Below are 19077 nucleotides of genomic sequence, written 5' to 3'. Positions count from 1 at the left end.
AAAAGAAAAAGTAGCCACATAACATGACGCCGTGACAAAAGATAAACTTACATCATCTGGAGCTACAGATGCAAATAAAATATCAAATTCAGAAGCCATTGTGTGCATAGCGTTGGTAGCTACATTGCACAGTTAACTGCATAGCCAAGTCACAACCTTAGAAAAAGTTATTCTGAAATAAAAACACTTAAACATAACTTGACGCCATGAAACATAACATGACACCGTGACAGTCTTTATTAGGCTAAAGTGGCAAAACCAAACATAATAAAAGAACAGGAGGACAGCTATCTACATGCAGTGATGGTAGGTAATTATTAGCCACCAAATAATCTGATGTGTAAACTTAATCTTTTTGCACAGAAAATTTGCTGTTTGAGCATAACATGACGCCATGAAACATAACATGACAAAAGATAAAATTACATCCTCTGGAACTATGGGTGTAAGTAAGCCATCTAATTCAGATGCCATTGTGTGCACATATAAGGCTGCTACAGAGCTAAGTTCACTGAATAGGTGAGGGGCAACCTTAGAACAAGTTTTTGTACCATGAAACAATGCCCAAACATAACTTAAGACCATGTTCAAACCAATTAAAAGGAGAAAAAAATGTATAGTCTACATTTACCTGTACAAAATCCTAGATAACAAGAAGAGCAAACGCTCGATCGAGTCACTTTCGCAGTTCTGAATATTATATGAGGCATCAGATGGACAGGAAGAAATTGCTATTCACAACACAATGAGTCACGTTCACATAAAATTTGAGCCCGGTCACTTTTATAGTTTCCGAGAAAAGCCCAACGTTAAGTTGTGTGTTGCCGAACAGAAAAGGCTAGTTATCTCCCTTGTTTTTCTGATAACGTTCGTAAAAGGCTACAGATGTAAATACTTTGATGTAAAGAATAATCCTACAAAGTTTCAATCACATCCGATGAACTTTGTCAAAGATACAGACCTGTTTACCCCTAAAACATTGCATGTGTATTTTCTGGGAGCAAAATGAGGCAAATGTGTAGTTTTGTAATTGAATGTGTAGAATTTCTCGTCGACCTATCACAACAACAAGAACAATGATTGCTACTTTTTACCACATGTATTGATTGACTGACGGAAAAATGGGAATTGCAGACAGTGCAATGAGCATGATGTTTTCCTTTCCGCGAAGACAAGGCATGGGTAGTCCTGATGATATTTTGGCAGAAAGACTTGGTTCGGCGCATTGCTCGTCTTTTTCTTTTTGGTCGGTGGCCTTTCGGAGTCATTTTCTTCACAGTTCTCATCTTCACTTTCGTGTGCTCTGCGTTCAGCCATTGTGTCGAAACGCCCGCATGGTTTGGCAGTAACACTTTCAGTTGTGCCCGGCATTTGCTTGGAGAAGTCTATTCGGCATTAACAAGCTACAACGCAACGCCCGTGGGCGCTTTACGCGCTGCACGCAGCAAACGACTGCTGGCCGAAAACATGGATTGGAAAATGGATCGGTCAAGGGAGATGAAGAAAATTACGGAATGTGATATGCGTAGCCGAAACAATACCGTTTGCGTGCAGGGACGGGGCGGTGTGAGAGCACAACGGGACAAGGAACAGGTGTAAAGACGGAAAAAAAAAAAAAAAAAAAAAAAATTTTTTATTTTTTTTTTATAAATACTGTTTGCGTAGAAAACGACAGACTTGCGTAGTTGCGTAGTATATTATTCAAATTCGTAGTTTACTATGCTCAATGTGTAGTGTAAACAGGTCTGAAGATATAAAATGTCTAATTTTTCCTTTGACGCTGACCTGTGACCTTGAAAAAGGTCAAAGGTCAACGAAACCATCGTTAAAGTGTAGAGGTCATTGGAGGTCACGACTAAACAAAATATGAGCCCGATCGCTTTGATAGTTTCCGAGAAAAGTCCAACGTTAAGGTGGTGTCTACGGACGGCCGGCCGGCCGGACGGCCGGCCGGACAGACTAACACTGACCGATTACATAGAGTCACTTTTTCTCAAGTGACTCAAAAAGGAAAGCTAGATGAAAATAGACTAAGAAACTATAAAAACGGAAAAAGTCACAAAATGTTGCCCAAACATAACATGACATACCCTGACATTCATGCGTTGGTGTCATGTTATGTTGGACATGAATTCCCAACCACAAGTACCACCAAAAAAACAAAAACAAAACTAACTGGAAGAAAAAAAAAGCTATGCATGCTTGGTCCGGACATGCAAAAAGATTTTGATGATCTAGAATAACAACAAGAAGAGCAAACGCTCGATCGAGTCACTTTCGCAGTTCTGAATATTATATGAGGCATCAGATGGACAGGAAGAAATTGCTATTCACAACACAATGAGTCACGTTCACATAAAATTTGAGCCCGGTCACTTTTATAGTTTCCGAGAAAAGCCCAACGTTAAGTTGTGTGTTGCCGAACAGAAAAGGCTAGTTATCTCCCTTGTTTTTCTGATAACGTTCGTAAAAGGCTACAGATGTAAATACTTTGATGTAAAGAATAATCCTACAAAGTTTCAATCACATCCGATGAACTTTGTCAAAGATATAAAATGTCTAATTTTTCCTTTGACGCTGACCTGTGACCTTGAAAAAGGTCAAAGGTCAACGAAACCATCGTTAAAGTGTAGAGGTCATTGGAGGTCACGACTAAACAAAATATGAGCCCGATCGCTTTGATAGTTTCCGAGAAAAGTCCAACGTTAAGGTGGTGTCTACGGACGGCCGGCCGGACGGCCGGCCGGACAGACTAACACTGACCGATTACATAGAGTCACTTTTTCTCAAGTGACTCAAAAATAACCTATCCAAACTTAACATTACACCGAGGGGTGTCTCAGAACCGGCGTCAAGTTATGTTCAAACAGATTATGGTGAAATTGTATAATGCATTTTTCCTACAGATTATATTTTTGTTGTGCTGGGCTGCATTGCAAACAATTAGACTAAAGCATTATCCCATTTGAAAGAAGAGACTTATTTCACAGGTGTATGTTTAAACTCAATATTACACTACAACACTGTGACAGTTCAAGCTGACACCAATGTGTTATGTTGTGTTTGGACATGGATCACACTAACTACAAACGTGGTTTCTATGGGGGGGGGGGGGGGGGGGGGGGGGGGGGGGGGGGGGGGGGGGGAAGTTATTTGAAACAGATAATATCAATATTAAATTCTACATCTATTTTTCTTTACCAAAAATAAAATAAGTAAAAAACCGAGTGCCCAAACTTAACATTACACCAGCCGTGGCAGCAGAGATCGACTGTGCATAGCGTCAAGTTATGTTTGGACATAAAACTAGCACTCGGCGATCAGACACAATAAGGGTCTAAAAGTTCAGACCCAATGATGATGTTAATTCATAGTATTCAATCTGCCACAAAAATTAGTGTATGTTAGAAGACATTTAGTTGAACGAGTTTAAACATAACGCTGACGACATCGGACTTGGTGTAAAGTTGCGTTTGATCTCCCGCATCCTATAATATCAACCACGTATCTTGTAAATCGCAGTGAATGACTTTTAGGGGTACTTCACGAAGTGATTTCATGAAGGGATGCATCATTGATGGTTGAAAACGTACTTAGCTCTATCAAACCAAAAACGCAACAGTGACACCACATGATCGGCATGAATGCACATGACAAAGCAAAAATTGACAAATGTAGGAACGTAGGAAAGTGTTGATGAAAGCACAACTATTCAAACAGGATCTCTAGTTTTATCAGAGAAACAGAACTCAGCACTCGAAAGCCTAATGTGGTCATTACTTCATATTTTATCCATAATTTCGCTGGATTTGCAAAAACGCAACAAATGACGCCAAAATAAAAACCTTAACTTTCGGCCCTTCCTCGGCGTCCATCGCGCGCTTTGTCTTCAAATGGCGCAATAATCTAAATTGGAGTGGTTTTCACTTCCATGCTGGATTAATCTCCAAAAAAATGGAGTGAAAAATACACATAAATTGTTCCTTTTGCCCAAACGCAACGGTTTGTTGACACCATATCGCTTCCGCAAAATCAATGTAAATTTCTTGCTGCATCAGAGTTTAAAATGTTCGCTTGCTGATTAATCCAAGAACTAAAACATAAAATCTTTCAGATTAGAGGTTAATCCCGTGTGTTGGATGCGGATATTTCTTTCAAGTTAACATCGATCGCTATCACCCAAACATGACACCACGCGTTGCGTTTGAGCACGATTGATGACGCTCTATATAAACAAGAAACGAACAAATATTTGACACGCACGTAACGTCAATAGGAATTGATAATGTTTTAAGAATTCGGAAATCAATAAATTGACTCTTGATTCGATCTTTTTATGGTGAAAAATGCCGTCTGAAGTGACACACAGGTATGTCTGTCACTTTTTTCTTCCACCACGATCGTCGATTTTTCAATAAAGAAAATTGTTTTTTAATGACAGAAAGCAAGTTTAACTCACTTTATGTCATCACACGAAGCTTTGATTATATAAGAACAAGTGACAACAGTTTGATTTCATTAATTCTTTATCTTCAACCTTAGAATCGCAGTCAAAAATGGTCAGCTGGTGATTTCTGCACTTGAGCCACCTCCATGGCCTTCACCAACTATATGTGCAACCGATGGGAAATTTAGACACATCTACCCCTACTTATCTATCCCCTGGCCTGGCATTTAACCTTCAAAGACACTGGACACAAGCAGAGCAAGAAGAAGACAAGACTGACCTGACACATTTGGTTCCTGTCCTTTCTTGCAGACTGAACCAAAGGGCTGACAATTTGATGAAGGGTTGATAACTATCTCAGGTTTCATGTAGAAGAAGCCCTTCTCTAGTTCACAATGGCAGCTCCCCCTCTCCTCGTCGGAGGCTTTCCCAGGACCTGAAACACACAACCATAGCAACACATGAGGTTTGACTTTGCAGGGATCGCCAAATCTCAAAAATGTAACTCGCCAGCCGGACAAGTAACTCCAAGAAAGTCAACAGCCCGCCAGAAATTCTACAAGCCCTGTAAATACCAGACAAACAAACAATGAAATAGTGTTAGTCTGAATGATTGTCAGATTTATATTTATACACACACCGGTAGCTCAGTTGGTAGAGCACTGGACTTGTGATCGGAAGGTCGCTGGTTCGAATTCGGGCCGGGACGGACACGGGTCAACTTTATGTGCAGACCCAGAGACGGAAGCCATGTCCCACCCCCGTGTCATCACAATGGCACGTAAAAGACCTTGGTCATTCTGCCATAAGTGCAGGTGGCTGAATACACCTAAACACGCAGACACCTGGGTAGCGCGACTCCGTTGCTGCTAGCTTTCCACTGGGAGGAAGCGACCCGAATTTCCCAGCGATGGGACAATAAAGTAATGAAAATAAAAATGAAAAAAAAATAAATAAATAGCGGTGGTACGTACGATCGACAAGTGGACTGCGCTCAGCCCGCATCTTGTCTGACTTTAAAGCACCATTCTTCACGGACGCAAGCAGCAATGAGCAATCTTTGTTTTGCACGATTTGACGTTTCAACTTGAGCAATGTTGTTCCAAACCAAATTTCAAGGTTTTTTCTTTCTGTTTCTATGTCATTAAGAATTTTGAACAAAATGAACTCACCAACGTCTTCCCATCCAACTCAAACTTTCCTCTCTGCTGTCAGCAATCACTCACCAATGTTCTTTGAATGCTAGATCTTTTCTCTTTTCTATGCTGTTTGCTTTTGTCCTTTATTTCAATATCATTTTTTTCAAGATACTTTTTACCCGGGTTCACCTGATAATAAAGTATGCCTTTTTGGAATCAGTAGTGAAACAAGTAACAGCTCAAATGAAACGTCGAAAGTGCGCCAGAGATGGGAGCCTCGTTCTCGTGTCACTAGATCATGGCGGCGATCTTGCAGACGACAGAAGTTTCTGCATGTGCAGTGTCTATTCAAAAATTTTTGGTTAAATTTTGATTTGATTAATATACTTACCCAATTCATATATAGCAATTTACTTCAGTTTAGTGCTAGGACGCTGAAACTACGCTCACCCTGGTAAAGGGGGAAAGTACCCTAAAAATAGAACAGCCTTGACCGTCACAATGACGTCATGACCGGGATACCCTCCCAGCATGCACTGAGCACGCATGCTCCCGCCGCCATCTTGTAAATTCATTCGCTCGAAGCACCCCATTATATTTTTAGGGGAACTAAAGCGGGGTAGGCGGGAGGGACTTCAGTATATGAATTGGGTAAGTATATTAATTAAATCAAAATTTAACCCAAAATTTTCGATTAAATTACATATCTTATCCCAATTCATATATAGCAGATTGCTATACTGTTCAAAAAAAGAAACGCATAGCTTGTAATATTTGGTTAATTTAGTTATATGGCTACAAGGATATCCACCAAACTGCAGAAAATGTTTATCTGGTCGTCGACCTTTCGTCCATTGCCACAAGTGAGCTCTGCACGTGACGCATGCGTTATCAGTGGCTACAATGTCAAAATTGCTCATTTGGCATGACCACTCGTCATGCTTCAGTGTAATCTCGTGAAACTGGGGGAATATTGAGCTCTCACCATGTCTTCCAAAACCCATAAAAGCGGATTGTTCGCCACAAAGAAATCAGACGACAATTCAGCGACGAAAGATGGCCCGATTGAGCAGAGAAGACCGCCAAATTGCATTGGGTCGTTACAAGCAGGCCAAAGTCAAAGTGCAATCGCCAGGCACTTCCACGTGTCCCAGAGCACCATCAGTAGACTGTGGGTCAGGTTTCAAGCCACTGGCTCCGTTGCTGACTTGCCACGAGCGGGAAGACCAAGGGCGACAACTGCTGCTCACGACCGCTTCATACGGCTCCGCCACCTCCGGAATCGTTTCCTGTCGGCCTCATCTTCTGTCCAGGCTCTCCCCGGGCCACAGTCACACCGATTATCGGACCAGACCGTGCGGAACCGCCTGCATGAAGCTGGTTTGAGAGCTCGCAGACCTCACAGAGGAGCTGTCCTCACCCGCCGCCATCGCCAGAACCGAGTGCAGTGGGGCAACCAGCACCTTCGCTGGACCGTCCGGAATCACTGGAGACACGTGTGGTTCAGCGACGAGTCCTACTTCCTGCTCCAGCGACATGATGGTCGGAGGAGGGTCTACCGGAGAGTAAACGAACGTTACGCGCCCAACTGTGTGGATGAGGCGTTCATGGTGGTGGAGGCGTCATGGTGTGGGGGGCGATCAATACCGCTGGAAGGAGCACCCTGGTGCACGTCCAAGGGCGCATAACTGCCCAGCGATACGTGGAGGAAATTCTGCGCCCACACGCCCTTCCTCTTCTGGCTGACCAGGATGCCATATTCCAGCAGGACAACGCTCGCCCGCACACAGCACGACTCACCACCCAGTTCCTCACCGACCACCATGTCCAGGTGCTTCCCTGGCCATCCATGTCGCCAGACATGAACCCGATAGAACACCTCTGGGATGAATTGGACAGACGTGTGCGCAGGCGAGAAGAAGCGCCGGCAAATCACCGCGATCTATTGCAGGCACTTCAGGAGGAGTGGGACACCATCCCACAGCAAGATATCCGGCATCTGATCCAGTCCATGCCCAGAAGGTGCCGGGCAGTTGTTGCTGCTCAAGACAGTCACACCCCCTACTGACTTGACAGCCTCGGCACCCAATCGTATTGATTGACTGATTGATTTGAAGATGCAAATGAACTGTGTGTGCATTCAACTGTGTCCATACCAAATTTCAAACAAATAATCTAAATATTGGATTTTCTGTTAATTTTTTCGAAAAATAAAACAAATTTGGCAAGTAGCAACTATGCGTTTCTTTTTTTGAACAGTATAATTAAGGTGGTGGGATGCTCACCTATGAACTTGACAACAACTGGCCTGCAGCTACCATAGCTGGCAGGGACTTGGTATCGTCCTGGCGCGTACTGGCAACGTCGCGCGGGTGAAAGTTGATAAAAACATCCTCAGATCTCCAGTAGGCTGAATCGAGGACTTCAGACAATCTTCCCGATCGTAGCACAGCTAAGGAGGATGCCCAGGCTCTCGCCTCATGCGTTCGAGCCGACGTTAGAGGGAGAACTGACTGTCCCCCCCCCCTCCCTTCTTTCCGTGCCACCACTCATACGCGTTGAGATCCACTTAGAAAGAGTTACCTTGGATATGTCTTTATGCCTAGCCGTGTTCAGAGAGATGAAAAGCAGTTTCTGCTGATTCGCTCTGATAGGCTCCGTGCGAGACAGGTAACTAGTAAGAGCCCGAACCGGGCAGTTAGACATATCCGGGTCCCCTGGAGCGAGAATTCTGCTAAGCGGAAGAATTCTGACTATAGGAGAAATTTGATCAGGCTTCTGGTTTTTGGCTAAAAATTCCGGCCTAAAACGTAAAGTGATAGAACCATCTTTTTCAAAAGCTATGTCTCTAGAAGAGCCTGAGAGAGAGTGAATTTTGCTACCACTCATACGCGTTGAGATCCACTTAGAAAGAGGTACCTTGGATATGTCTTTATGCCTAGCCGTGTTCAGAGAGATGAAAAGCAGTTTCTGCTGATTCGCTCTGATAGGCTCCGTGCGAGACAGGTAACTAGTAAGAGCCCGAACCGGGCAGTTAGACATATCCGGGTCCCCTGGAGCGAGAATTCTGCTAAGCGGAAGAATTCTGACTATAGGAGAAATTTGATCAGGCTTCTGGTTTTTGGCCAAAAATTCCGGCCTAAAACGTAAAGTGATAGAACCATCTTTTTCAAAAGCTATGTCTCTAGAAGAGCCTGAGAGAGAGTGAATTTTGCTACCTCTCCTTGCTGTAGCCAAAAGAACGAGCAAAAGTGTCTTACGAGTAAGATTAGCTAAGCTAGCTGATTGCAATGGTTCAAAATCTTGCGATCTTAAAAATTCCAGAACGAGGAAGAGATCCCATGTAGGGACTGGGGCTCTGGTTTTAGCGAAACCTATTGATGCCCCTTTTAAGACACTAGCGATAACTCCGCTGAGGTTAACGTTGTGACCTAACTGCCTCAAAGTAGCTGAAATAGCAGACCGCCTGACTCGGAGAGAAGAGGGGGAGCTGCCTTGAGCTGCTAACCATGACAAGTGATTAGCTACCTGCATAGAACGTGGGGCCACTGCGATGACCCGATTCTCTGCACACCATTTCACCCAAGCCGCCCAATATGAAGCGTACACTGAGCTTGTAGACTTCCTGTGTGCTTTTTGCACCAAATCCAGTGTCCTCTCTGAGGCACCTGACAAACGCAAGGATCTTCCCTCACAGTCTCCATGCGTGAAGGAGCAGAGACTGTGGGTTCGCATGCTGAATGCCGGTGCGTGGTTGCAGTAATTCTCCCTTTTCCAGATTTAGCGGAATGGGAGGACCATCTGCCAGTCGAAGAAGATCCGGGAACCAGTACTGGCTTGTCCAGAGCGGTGCGACCAGAACCAGCGATGGTTGCTCCAATTCTGCTTTCCTCAGCACTTTTCCAAGGAGTTGGAATGGTGGGAAAGCGTAAGCCGTGAGCCCTGTCCAGTCGACTTCCAGTGCATTCACTTTCCAGGCTTCTGGGTCCGGAAACGGGGATATGAACACTGGTAATCTCCTTGAGAACCGTGTTGCGAAAAGATCGATCACTGGTTTTTCCACCTGAGCCCACAGACGCTGAAGGGCGTACTCCGTGTGGAGTACCTTCGATGATCGACTGAGAGCGTCTGCCACAACATTCAATTTTCCCGGAAGATATTTTGCTGACAACCGTATCTGATGGTGGTGACACCACTTCAGGATCTGGCATGCCTTGAGAGACAGAGTGTGAGAGCGAGAGCCGCCCTGCCTGTTGATGTAGGCTGCGACAGTAGTATTGTCTGTGTGCAGACGAACATGTTTGCCTGTCACCAGTGGCAGAAAGCTCTGAAGACCCTGGGCTACAGCCTCTAACTCGAGCACATTGATGTGCGAGAGGGCTTGGCCTGTTGTCCACTTGCCTGAGGCTGTGTGGTGAGAGAGATGAGCGCCCCAGCCTGACAGGGAAGCGTCTGTGAACAAATCCTCCTCTGGAGGAGGGGGAGTGATGAGGACTCCCTGTGAAATCCATGGTTCCAGCCACTGAGCTGTGGTCTGCTGAAACCAACTTTCTAGCTGAACCGAGACCTGCCATCCCTGAGAGGCAGGGTTCCAAACCGAGCTCAGAGCTGCCTGAAACGGCCACTTGTGAACCCTCCCTAGAGGGACGAGTGTGGCCATAGATTCCATTTGTCCGAGCACTGACGCCAGCTCCCGGACCGAAGCTCGTTGCTGTGCCGCCAGTGATCTCACGAGATTCTGTAGTTTGTCTATCCTCCTCTGTGAGGGGCGTACTGACCAATCTACCGTATTGAACCTCATTCCCAGGTACGTGAAATCCTGGGATGGGGTAAGCCCTGACTTGGCTTGATTGACCGAGAAACCCAACTCGTGAGCCTGACACAGCGTGAGCCGCGTACGGGCACTGCATGCTTCTCGATCCTGATTGAGAATAAGCCAGTCGTCGAGATAAGCCCTGAGACGTACACCCCGCTGTCTGACTAGAGAGCACAGCTGGCGTATCACCATCGTGAAAATCCAAGGGGCCAAAGAAAGGCCGAAGGGAAGAGCCTTGAATTGGAACACTCTCTCTCCCCACCGAAATCTCAGCCATTTCCGGTCGGATGGATGCATGAGGATGTGAAAGTAAGCGTCTGTCAGGTCGATCGACGTCACCCAGTCTCCCGGTCTGAGTGCTTCCCTGACTGACGCTGGAGTCTCCATTGTAAACTTGATCTGTCTCAGAAATCTGTTCAGAGGAGACAAGTCTTTGGTACCACGAAAATTCTCCCGTAGAAACCCGGGAAGTTGTGGTCCAACTTACTTCGTCGATCGCTTCCTTTTGAAGTAGAGACAAAATTTCTGCTTGTATCGCCCTCTTTGCCTCCAGCTTGACGGGAAACTTGAACTTCGGCAGAACTCTGGTTAAGGGAGCTTTTCCCTCCTTCCAGAGTAGCCTGAACCCCGAACGCACTACACCCACTATCCACTGACTGTTTACCTTTAGCGACCAAAATGTGAGCGCCCGAGACAGGCCGCCCGCCGCCAAAAGCGTGATGGGTGTGTGGGGTAGCGTTTCGGGGGGGCATCATTGGGGGTGTGCTTTGCGTCCAGACCCCCTTGAATTGCCGAAAGACGGCTTCTTCTTAGGGAAAGGCGCGCCTCTTCCCCGTCCCCTTGAAGAAGAGCTGGCTTGCGTAGAACCGCCCCTATTCGCCGAAGCGGCGGAATGTTTAGGCAGCCCGTAGCTCTTGCTCTGTGGCTTAGAGAACCCGTGTTGAGCTAACCTAGCGATCGCTAAGTCCCGATTATCCTGTGTTTCCTTCTGGAGAGCGTCGAGAGACGGCTGCCCCAGTAAGGAACCTTCAGTGAATGGTGAAAGCTTAAGCACCTCCAGCGTGGCTTTGTCTTGAATCTTCAAGCCAGCCAGAAACGCAGACCTGCGCGTATGCACCGCATGTGCGTACAGTTGCGCAGACAAACGCATTTGCTCTGCTGAAACTTTGGCCAAAGTAGTGAGCAGAGTAGTCACGTCCTTCACGCTCGCGTCACTCCGAAACACAAACGGGTCCAGTGATGTGGCGATAGACCGAGAGACAGACCTGAGTAGCGTCTCAGACAGAGATGCTAATTCCAAATTGAATCTCCCGGTTTCCTCCAACCCCAAGAGAGAGGCCTCTGTATAAGGGACAGACCTGTCTCTGTTATAGCCGTCTTGTCTGAGCGTTGCCGACTCCGGAGTTACCGGCAGTGTCGCACGAGGTAAGGAGAAGGAGTCTATGAGATTACGTGGCCCAGCGTTCAACGCCACCTTTCGTCCCGCCTGCTGCGGGACGTGAGAGGCTCGATAGGCGTCAGCCAGCCAAGGCTTGGCCGAGTCTGGTGCCTGACAGTGCTCTGCAAGAAGAGGCACTGAATCAGAAGGCGCACCCCCACGCCCCGAACGCTTAGCCAGTAACAAAGCCATCTCGTAAGCCACTGAAGGAGATTCACGAAACTTAAAAGTTTGTGTCCCTTCCTGTGGTGCGCGAAAATCTCCAACGGCTGAGGGTGGCGGTGCCACAGCGTTAGCTGTTGACACCACACCTTCCTCAAAATACCTTGAGGCTACCTGAGCTGCCAATGCTACCGCTTGGTAAAGCTTGGCTGGTAACCGGAAATTGGTATCATCATCCACAGCGGAATCATCGTATTCCGATTCTCCTTCCGGAAGTTCGCCACCATAATGACTAGCATCGTCATAGGCAGTATCCCCCGGAAGTGAGGGTGCTTGTGAGGTATAACAACCACTAGCATCCGCCCTCGAGAATACTTCCTGCCCCCTGGGCGGAAGTGTGGAACGCTGTGCCGATAACGGAACCTGCATAGGCCGTACCGACGATAGCGTATCTTCCGTTCTAAGCGCAGGCATCGGAAGTGAGACTGAGTGTCCACGACCAGCTACCTGGCTAATGACGGCTTCCTGCTCCCGTGGCGGAAGTTGAGACCGTTGTGCCGTCGCTGAGTCACTGCCAGGCATGCACTTCGTGTCTCCCGTACTCAGAGCAAGCACCGGAAGGGAAAGTCCTCGACCGGATGCCTGTCTATCGACGGCTTCCTGCCCGACGCCGGGCGGAAGAAGGGAACTACGTTGTGCCGTCGCTGGAACAGTGCCAGGCATGCACGCGCGTAATTCCCTATGGGTCAGTACGGTACCTTCAGAAAAGATGTCGTTCCAGGGGGAAGACGCACCATGAGAAGACGCACCTCCCTCAAACTCAGCATGAACATCGGCGCTCGTAATCGTGGCTGACGGGGTTGCCTTAACCCTCTGTGCACGCTAGCATTGTCCGCTCCCGCATGCAGAGAGGGCAACTGCGCACTCGCCGATTTTAACTCCGCTGAAAACATGGCACGCATTTCTTCTCTAAACGAAGCAAACATGGATGACAAATCTTCTTTTCCTGACTCTACACTAGACTTAACCGGCGCCGTCTTGCATTCATGCTTCAGCGCCGGCATTTCAGGACTCTTAGGATCATCAATCTGTACTGAAAACGACGTCTTAGAAACAGGTTCAAACACACTAACAGTGGTTTTCGACGCCTTAGCTTTCTTAGTCGCCTTCTTAGACGGGGACTCAACTGTCCCTACCTGTCTAGCGCTAGATTTCTTCTTTCCACTGTCTGCCATATTGGCAAAAGTCTCGGACATTAAAAACGTAAACAAGACTAACTTGTGGCAAACGAAAGTATAACAACAAGGTAAAACTGGAAAAATCTCACCCAAACTCAGCCAAAGCTAAGTAACTAACTTGAAACCAGGGTTGGTACTGCTGAAGAAGCAGTGGGCTAAGGAATAGCCCGAGCGTAGACCAAAACACGTCCGCAGCCAACGACGCTGAAGAGTGGAATGAATTTACAAGATGGCGGCGGGAGCATGCGTGCTCAGTGCATGCTGGGAGGGTATCCCGGTCATGACGTCATTGTGACGGTCAAGGCTGTTCTATTTTTAGGGTACTTTCCCCCTTTACCAGGGTGAGCGTAGTTTCAGCGTCCTAGCACTAAACTGAAGTAAATTGCTATATATGAATTGGGATAAGATATGTAATTTAATTGGCTTTTAAAAATGAAACTTAATAGTAAAAACAAAAGTTGCGTTACATCTGACCAGAATTTTCACTAGCCAGCCGAGCCAGACGGTTTCTACTGGCCCGGCGGATTCTTTACTAGCCCCTGGCGACCGGGTGGTGGATTTGGCCATCCCTGCTTAGATATAATTCACCACAGCAACACATGAAGTTTGCTTTTGACATAATTCACAGTGGACTGGGAAGTCTTGAGAGTGATACAGTCACCTGCCAACCCATGTGAAACCTCAAGTGTAGCAATTTATTGGAATTGTCAGCGTAGCAAATGGTGTTTTAGTGCAGGGGTGTCGTTTGGGTCGGCACTTCGGCCAATCGCCGATTTTTTTTTATACTTTGGCCGAAACTTTCATGTCCCTATCGGCCAAATGTCCGAAGAGTATTTGCCTAAATCGGCCAAAGTTTGTCCAGTTTTTTGTAATGGTCAGGCTTTGATTGCTAAAACTGCTGCCGATGTACTTAGTCAACTGATTGACGTGTATTTCCTTCGCGAATACCAAAAACGAAACATCAATGTTTTGAACGGAAGCCATTGCCAAAAAATATAGATGCCGGAGTGGTTTCCCTTGGACAAGGGACAAGGGAAACCACACTCTCAGCGTTTGCGTTCGCCGGTTCGCGATAGTTTAAATCAGTCAGTCAATCAGTGCTTTCGATTTGGATTTGAACATCATGTCGCAACCAAAAAAGAAAAAATCTAAATTGGCCAAGGTTTGCTACCATTCGCCAAGGTAAGTGATTCCGGACAAAATGACAGGAACACCGCGAATGTGGACAGTGTCAGTGTGAGTGGTAGTAGTGTTGTCGAGTCGATCGAAGCAGACGATAGTCACTGCGAATCGAAATCCGCTGAGCCAGAGAATGAAAAGTGTCCTCCAAATCGTGGTTTCCAAACAAAATGGCTCACCCTACACGGTTTTTATTGGTGTTTTACCAGTCATGTTTCCCAAGGCTTGTCAAGAGTAGCACAAGATTGGAAGAGTTTTACTTTCAAGAAATTAAAGTTTGTTTGTTTGTTTATTTGTTGCTTAACGTCCAGCCGACTACGCAGAGCCATATCAGGACGAGGAAGGGGGGGATGAAGGGGGCCACTTGTCAAGCGATTCCTGTTTACAAATGCACTAACCCATTACTTGTGTCCCAGCAGGCTTTAGTAAAACTAAATTAATACCTACTGGAAGATTACCAGTTTCCAGTATGTTAAAATAGGCTTAACCTATCTACTGCTGGACTTACATCAGAACACTAACAGATTAAACTATACATGAATCGCGAGACAAGCGGCAAGAGAAGAGATTTTTGGAAAAAATACAGGTGAATGAGCAAGAAGGCAGAAAAAAGAAAAGAATTCATGAAGAAAAAGAGAGCATGACAGGAAAGAGGAACCAAAAATCTACCTAACAGCAAACTAGAAAGCTCCTGCGGTTCCAAAAACAGGAGGGGCCTTTAATTTCATAACCGCAGTGCCCCACTGCGGGAAGAAATTAAAGTTAAAAGTTTGAAAAAGTTTCAGAGAACTGGTGTCTGATGTAGTTAAATCAGCAAAGCTGATTGTTTCAGTTGCAGTAAGCAACATATAATCTAGGGGCGGATTAGGGGGGTAACACCCCCCCCCCCCCCCCCAAAAAAAAAAAGTACTGTCTGTGAATTCTATTTTTTTGTAAAGCCGGTGTAGAGTTAATTGTTTAATTGTCACAGTATGCGACATGTCTGTCTTCCTTCTAACCATACTATATGATGTCGGGAGCAGATATCACTCAGTGAAGATAAACTGCCATTATTCAATACTAACGTTAAAAGAAATAATGAGTGGCTGCTGACACCAGTTGATCATGTTTAAAATCAAGGATAAGCCACAAATTGTTTATAAAATAACTAAAATTCTTCAGCTTCAAGGGGGCTTTGCCCCACAGACCCCCCAACGGGACCCTGGATCCCAGGTTGTACCCCCCTCCCCCCCCCCCCCCCCCCCCGACTTAACTGCTCCGCCCCTGTAATCTGTGTTCCTAAGACAATGATTGTATGTATTAGTTTTCCCCTCTTAAGTCTTGTGCTTCAATGCTGCGGTGACTTTGTATGAGCCAAAATAATGGCCGACATTTTTCCAAGATGTCCTAAAGCTTTCTGTTCCCATCTCCCCCCTTCCCCCGTCGCGATATAACCTTGAATGGTTGAAAACGACGTTAAACACTAAATAAAGAAAGAAAGAATAAAACACATTTATAAAAAGTCAATTAAAAAAAATAATAGCCAAGAGAGTGTCTGCAGTGGCGCTTTATCCGTTTATGACACAAAATCTAAGGAGAAAACAAAAATGAGTACAAAGACTCACAAGAAAGTGCAAACTGTTGCATGCTTGTAATTATTTTGTGTGTGCCCTAGCAATTATAAGCTTGGCGTAACAGCGTATCAATTTGTCTTAAAATGTAGCATGCTACGCTAAAAACATAACCGTTGGCTGCTCTGGTGTCGATGCTTCTCCTTGATTTTAGGCAAATACAAGCTGACATGATGACTGTGTTTTGCTTCTTTACTTGTTTGTCAGTTTGTTTGTTTGGTTGGTTGGTTGGTTGGTTGGTTGGTTGGTTGGTTGGTTGGTTGGTTGGTTGGTTGGTTGGTACTTGTTTTTACATGTAGTCATTGTTTGGTTGAATGTACTATGGTAGACTGGGAATCGATTCAGGGCGAGTATGTGTGATTGTGAGTGTGTGATTGTATGATTGTGTGTATATGTGTGTGTGATTGTGTGCGCACGCACGTGTGTGTGTGTGTGCATGTGTGGTGTGTGTTTGTGCATGGAGAGCAATTCTTAGAAAACTACGGAACAGATGTTTATGAAACTAACCATGTAAATCCTTCCAGATAATCCCCCCACATTTAACTTTTATTTTCAAAACTCTCAGAGAGAGAGAGAGAGATGATGATGATAATTAGTTTTAACGTCCTCTTAGAACCATTTGGCCTATCTTGGGACAGGTAGAGTTAATATGCTTTATGTGGGGACAAGACACTGGACAAACATGCAAACAGAGAACACATATGATCGTGTTATATATCTGGAGGTCCTGTTGCGATATTTCGAAATGGGGATGGAAGTGTAATGATTGTGTACGCGGAATGTGGTTGGACTGGAGCGGTTTTGTAGGCTTATTTGCTTTTTATGTATGTAGAATATGTTTGTATGTGTGGCTGAATAAGTTATAAAAATTTTAAAAAAAAATAAATAAATAAAAATTTAAAAAAATAAATAAATAAATAAAAATAAAAAATAAAAAATAAAAATTAAAAAAATTAAAAAATAAAAATTCAAATTAATTTTTAGCCAAAGGAAAATATTGAAGCAACTTGCTAAAAAATATATCAGAATGGGGAACTTAAGTTCAGGTAGGAGGGCAGTATGTGCTTAAGCCTTGTTTGATCAATTGAGTATAGCTATGCTTTGTGTTTTAGACGCTTTAGTTGTTGGGCGTGGGAGGGGAGGGGGGGGGGGGGGGTAAGGGGTCGGTGGGAGAGAGGATTGAGGGGTGGGAAGAAGGAAAGGGGATGAGGTTTTCAGAACAGATGTCCTATTTCAGCCTTATATATTGAGAGACACAGGGTGTATGCTGGCTTCCATTGAAGCCTGCAATGTTTATCTAAAAACTCATGGGGTTTCAGTTTGTGTTCGTTGACAAGGGTGTGTAGGTTGCGGAAATCTTGTTGGAGTGATTGGCAGCGGTCAAAGAGGTGTAAAAAAGATAGCAACTGTCCACATTCACAGAGACGGGGAAAGAACTTGTAAGCGCATCCATCTGTGCGAATTCTGCGAAGTATTTTAAGGAGGGGGTTGGGGAGTGTAGGCCTGTTTTGTTTTGTTTGTCGGGGCAGAATAAACCAACCATGGGCATTGCCTTCTGTTTTTAATTCTGTTTCCCAGTGACACCAGGCAACTTTGGCCATTTTGTGTTTTGCTTCCGTCTTTGTTAATTTTAGGTCATGAAATGCTGCTTGATCTGTGACAGCCTCTTTTGCTGCTCTGTCAGCCATATCATTGCCTCTGATCCCTGTGTGTGAGGGGATGTACATAAGGGTCAGTTCTGTCCCAGAGGCAATGATCTGGTGACAGAGGAACAATATTTCCGTCTGAAGCTCTTCCCGGTTTCTGGAACCATTTTGGAGAGCAGTCAGAGCTGATTTTGAGTCGGAGAGAATGACGACTCTTGTTGGGGGTCGAGGGAGGTCATTGACATAGTGGCATGCTCTTAAGATGGCGTACATTTCTGCAGTGAAAATGGACACATCCTTATTGAGTTTAAATTTTTTAGTTATTTTGAGGTCAGGAATGACAAAAGCACAGCCAGTTTGGTCATCATTTTGTTTTCAGCCGTCAGTAAATATCTGTAGGTGATCATCGTAACTGTTTGAGATTATTTCTCTTACTAGTGATGAGACAAGTACAGGGTTATCTTTTTTTGTTACACCCAGATAGAAAGAGATAGAAAGAGAGAGAGAGAGAGAGAGAGAGAGAGAGAGAGAGAGAGAGAGAGAGAGAGAGAGAGAGAGAGAGAGAGACAGAGACAGAGACAGAGAGAAAGAAAGAGAGACAGAGACCGACAGAGAGTCTCAGCAACATACAAAATGCAGAATTGGATGAAAGCAGAGAAGAGTATCAGGGTAGAGAGAGATAAGTTTATCTTGCCCAATGCTCCCCACAGCAGACACCTAGCTGGAAAGTGAGGAATGCACAGCATGTGGTAAACACACTACAGGCCCGATGGTGCAGGCCCTATGCATGGTGCAGGGGGATGTGCACTGACAGATGCCAACTTGCTGCAACCACAGTGGTAATGCTGCCCAGCAAGCAGGCAGGTGCACAATTTATACAATGTTGTGCGTATAATATTAACTCAACCCAACCCGTCACCTCTCTCTCCACATGTCTTATCACCCCCCTTTAACGCACCACTAACATAGATCTATCTCTCTCCCTCTCCACATGTCTTATCACCCCCCTTTAACACACCATTAACATCTCTATCTCTCTCCCTCTCTGATTCTCTCTCTCTCCACATATCTTATCACCCCCCTTAACCCACCACTAACATCTCTCTATCTCTCTCCCTCTTGATTCTCTCTCTCTCCACTTATCTTATCACCCCCCTTAACCCACCACTAACATCTCTCTATCTCTCTCCCTCTTGATTCTCTCTCTCTCCACATATCTTATCACCCCCCTTAACCCACCACTAACATAGATCTATCTATCTCTCTCTCTGATTCTCTCTCTCTCCACATATCTTATCACCCCCCTTAACCCACCATTAACATAGATCTATCTCTCTCCCTCTCTGATTCTCTCTCTCTCCACATATCTTATCACCCCCCTTAACCCACCCCTAACATCTCT

The 19077-nt window shown here is 45.4% G+C and overlaps 1 protein-coding gene across 1 annotated transcript in view; it reads right to left on the bottom strand.

Moving 5' to 3' along the window:
* LOC138978622 (uncharacterized) overlaps nt 1-19077 on the bottom strand; it is a 64599-nt gene that overhangs the window by 12959 nt on the left and 32563 nt on the right. Inside the window, exon 5 of the mRNA XM_070351385.1 lies at nt 4728-4883. Within this exon, the coding sequence (XP_070207486.1) occupies nt 4728-4883 (156 nt within the window). The remainder of the gene's footprint in view (nt 1-4727; nt 4884-19077) is intronic.

Source organism: Littorina saxatilis, linkage group LG10 (genome assembly GCF_037325665.1).
Source record: "Littorina saxatilis isolate snail1 linkage group LG10, US_GU_Lsax_2.0, whole genome shotgun sequence".
Lineage (NCBI taxonomy): Eukaryota > Metazoa > Mollusca > Gastropoda > Littorinimorpha > Littorinidae > Littorina > Littorina saxatilis.
Note: the sequence above shows the minus strand (reverse complement) of the source record. Positions and strands in the feature narration are given on the sequence as shown.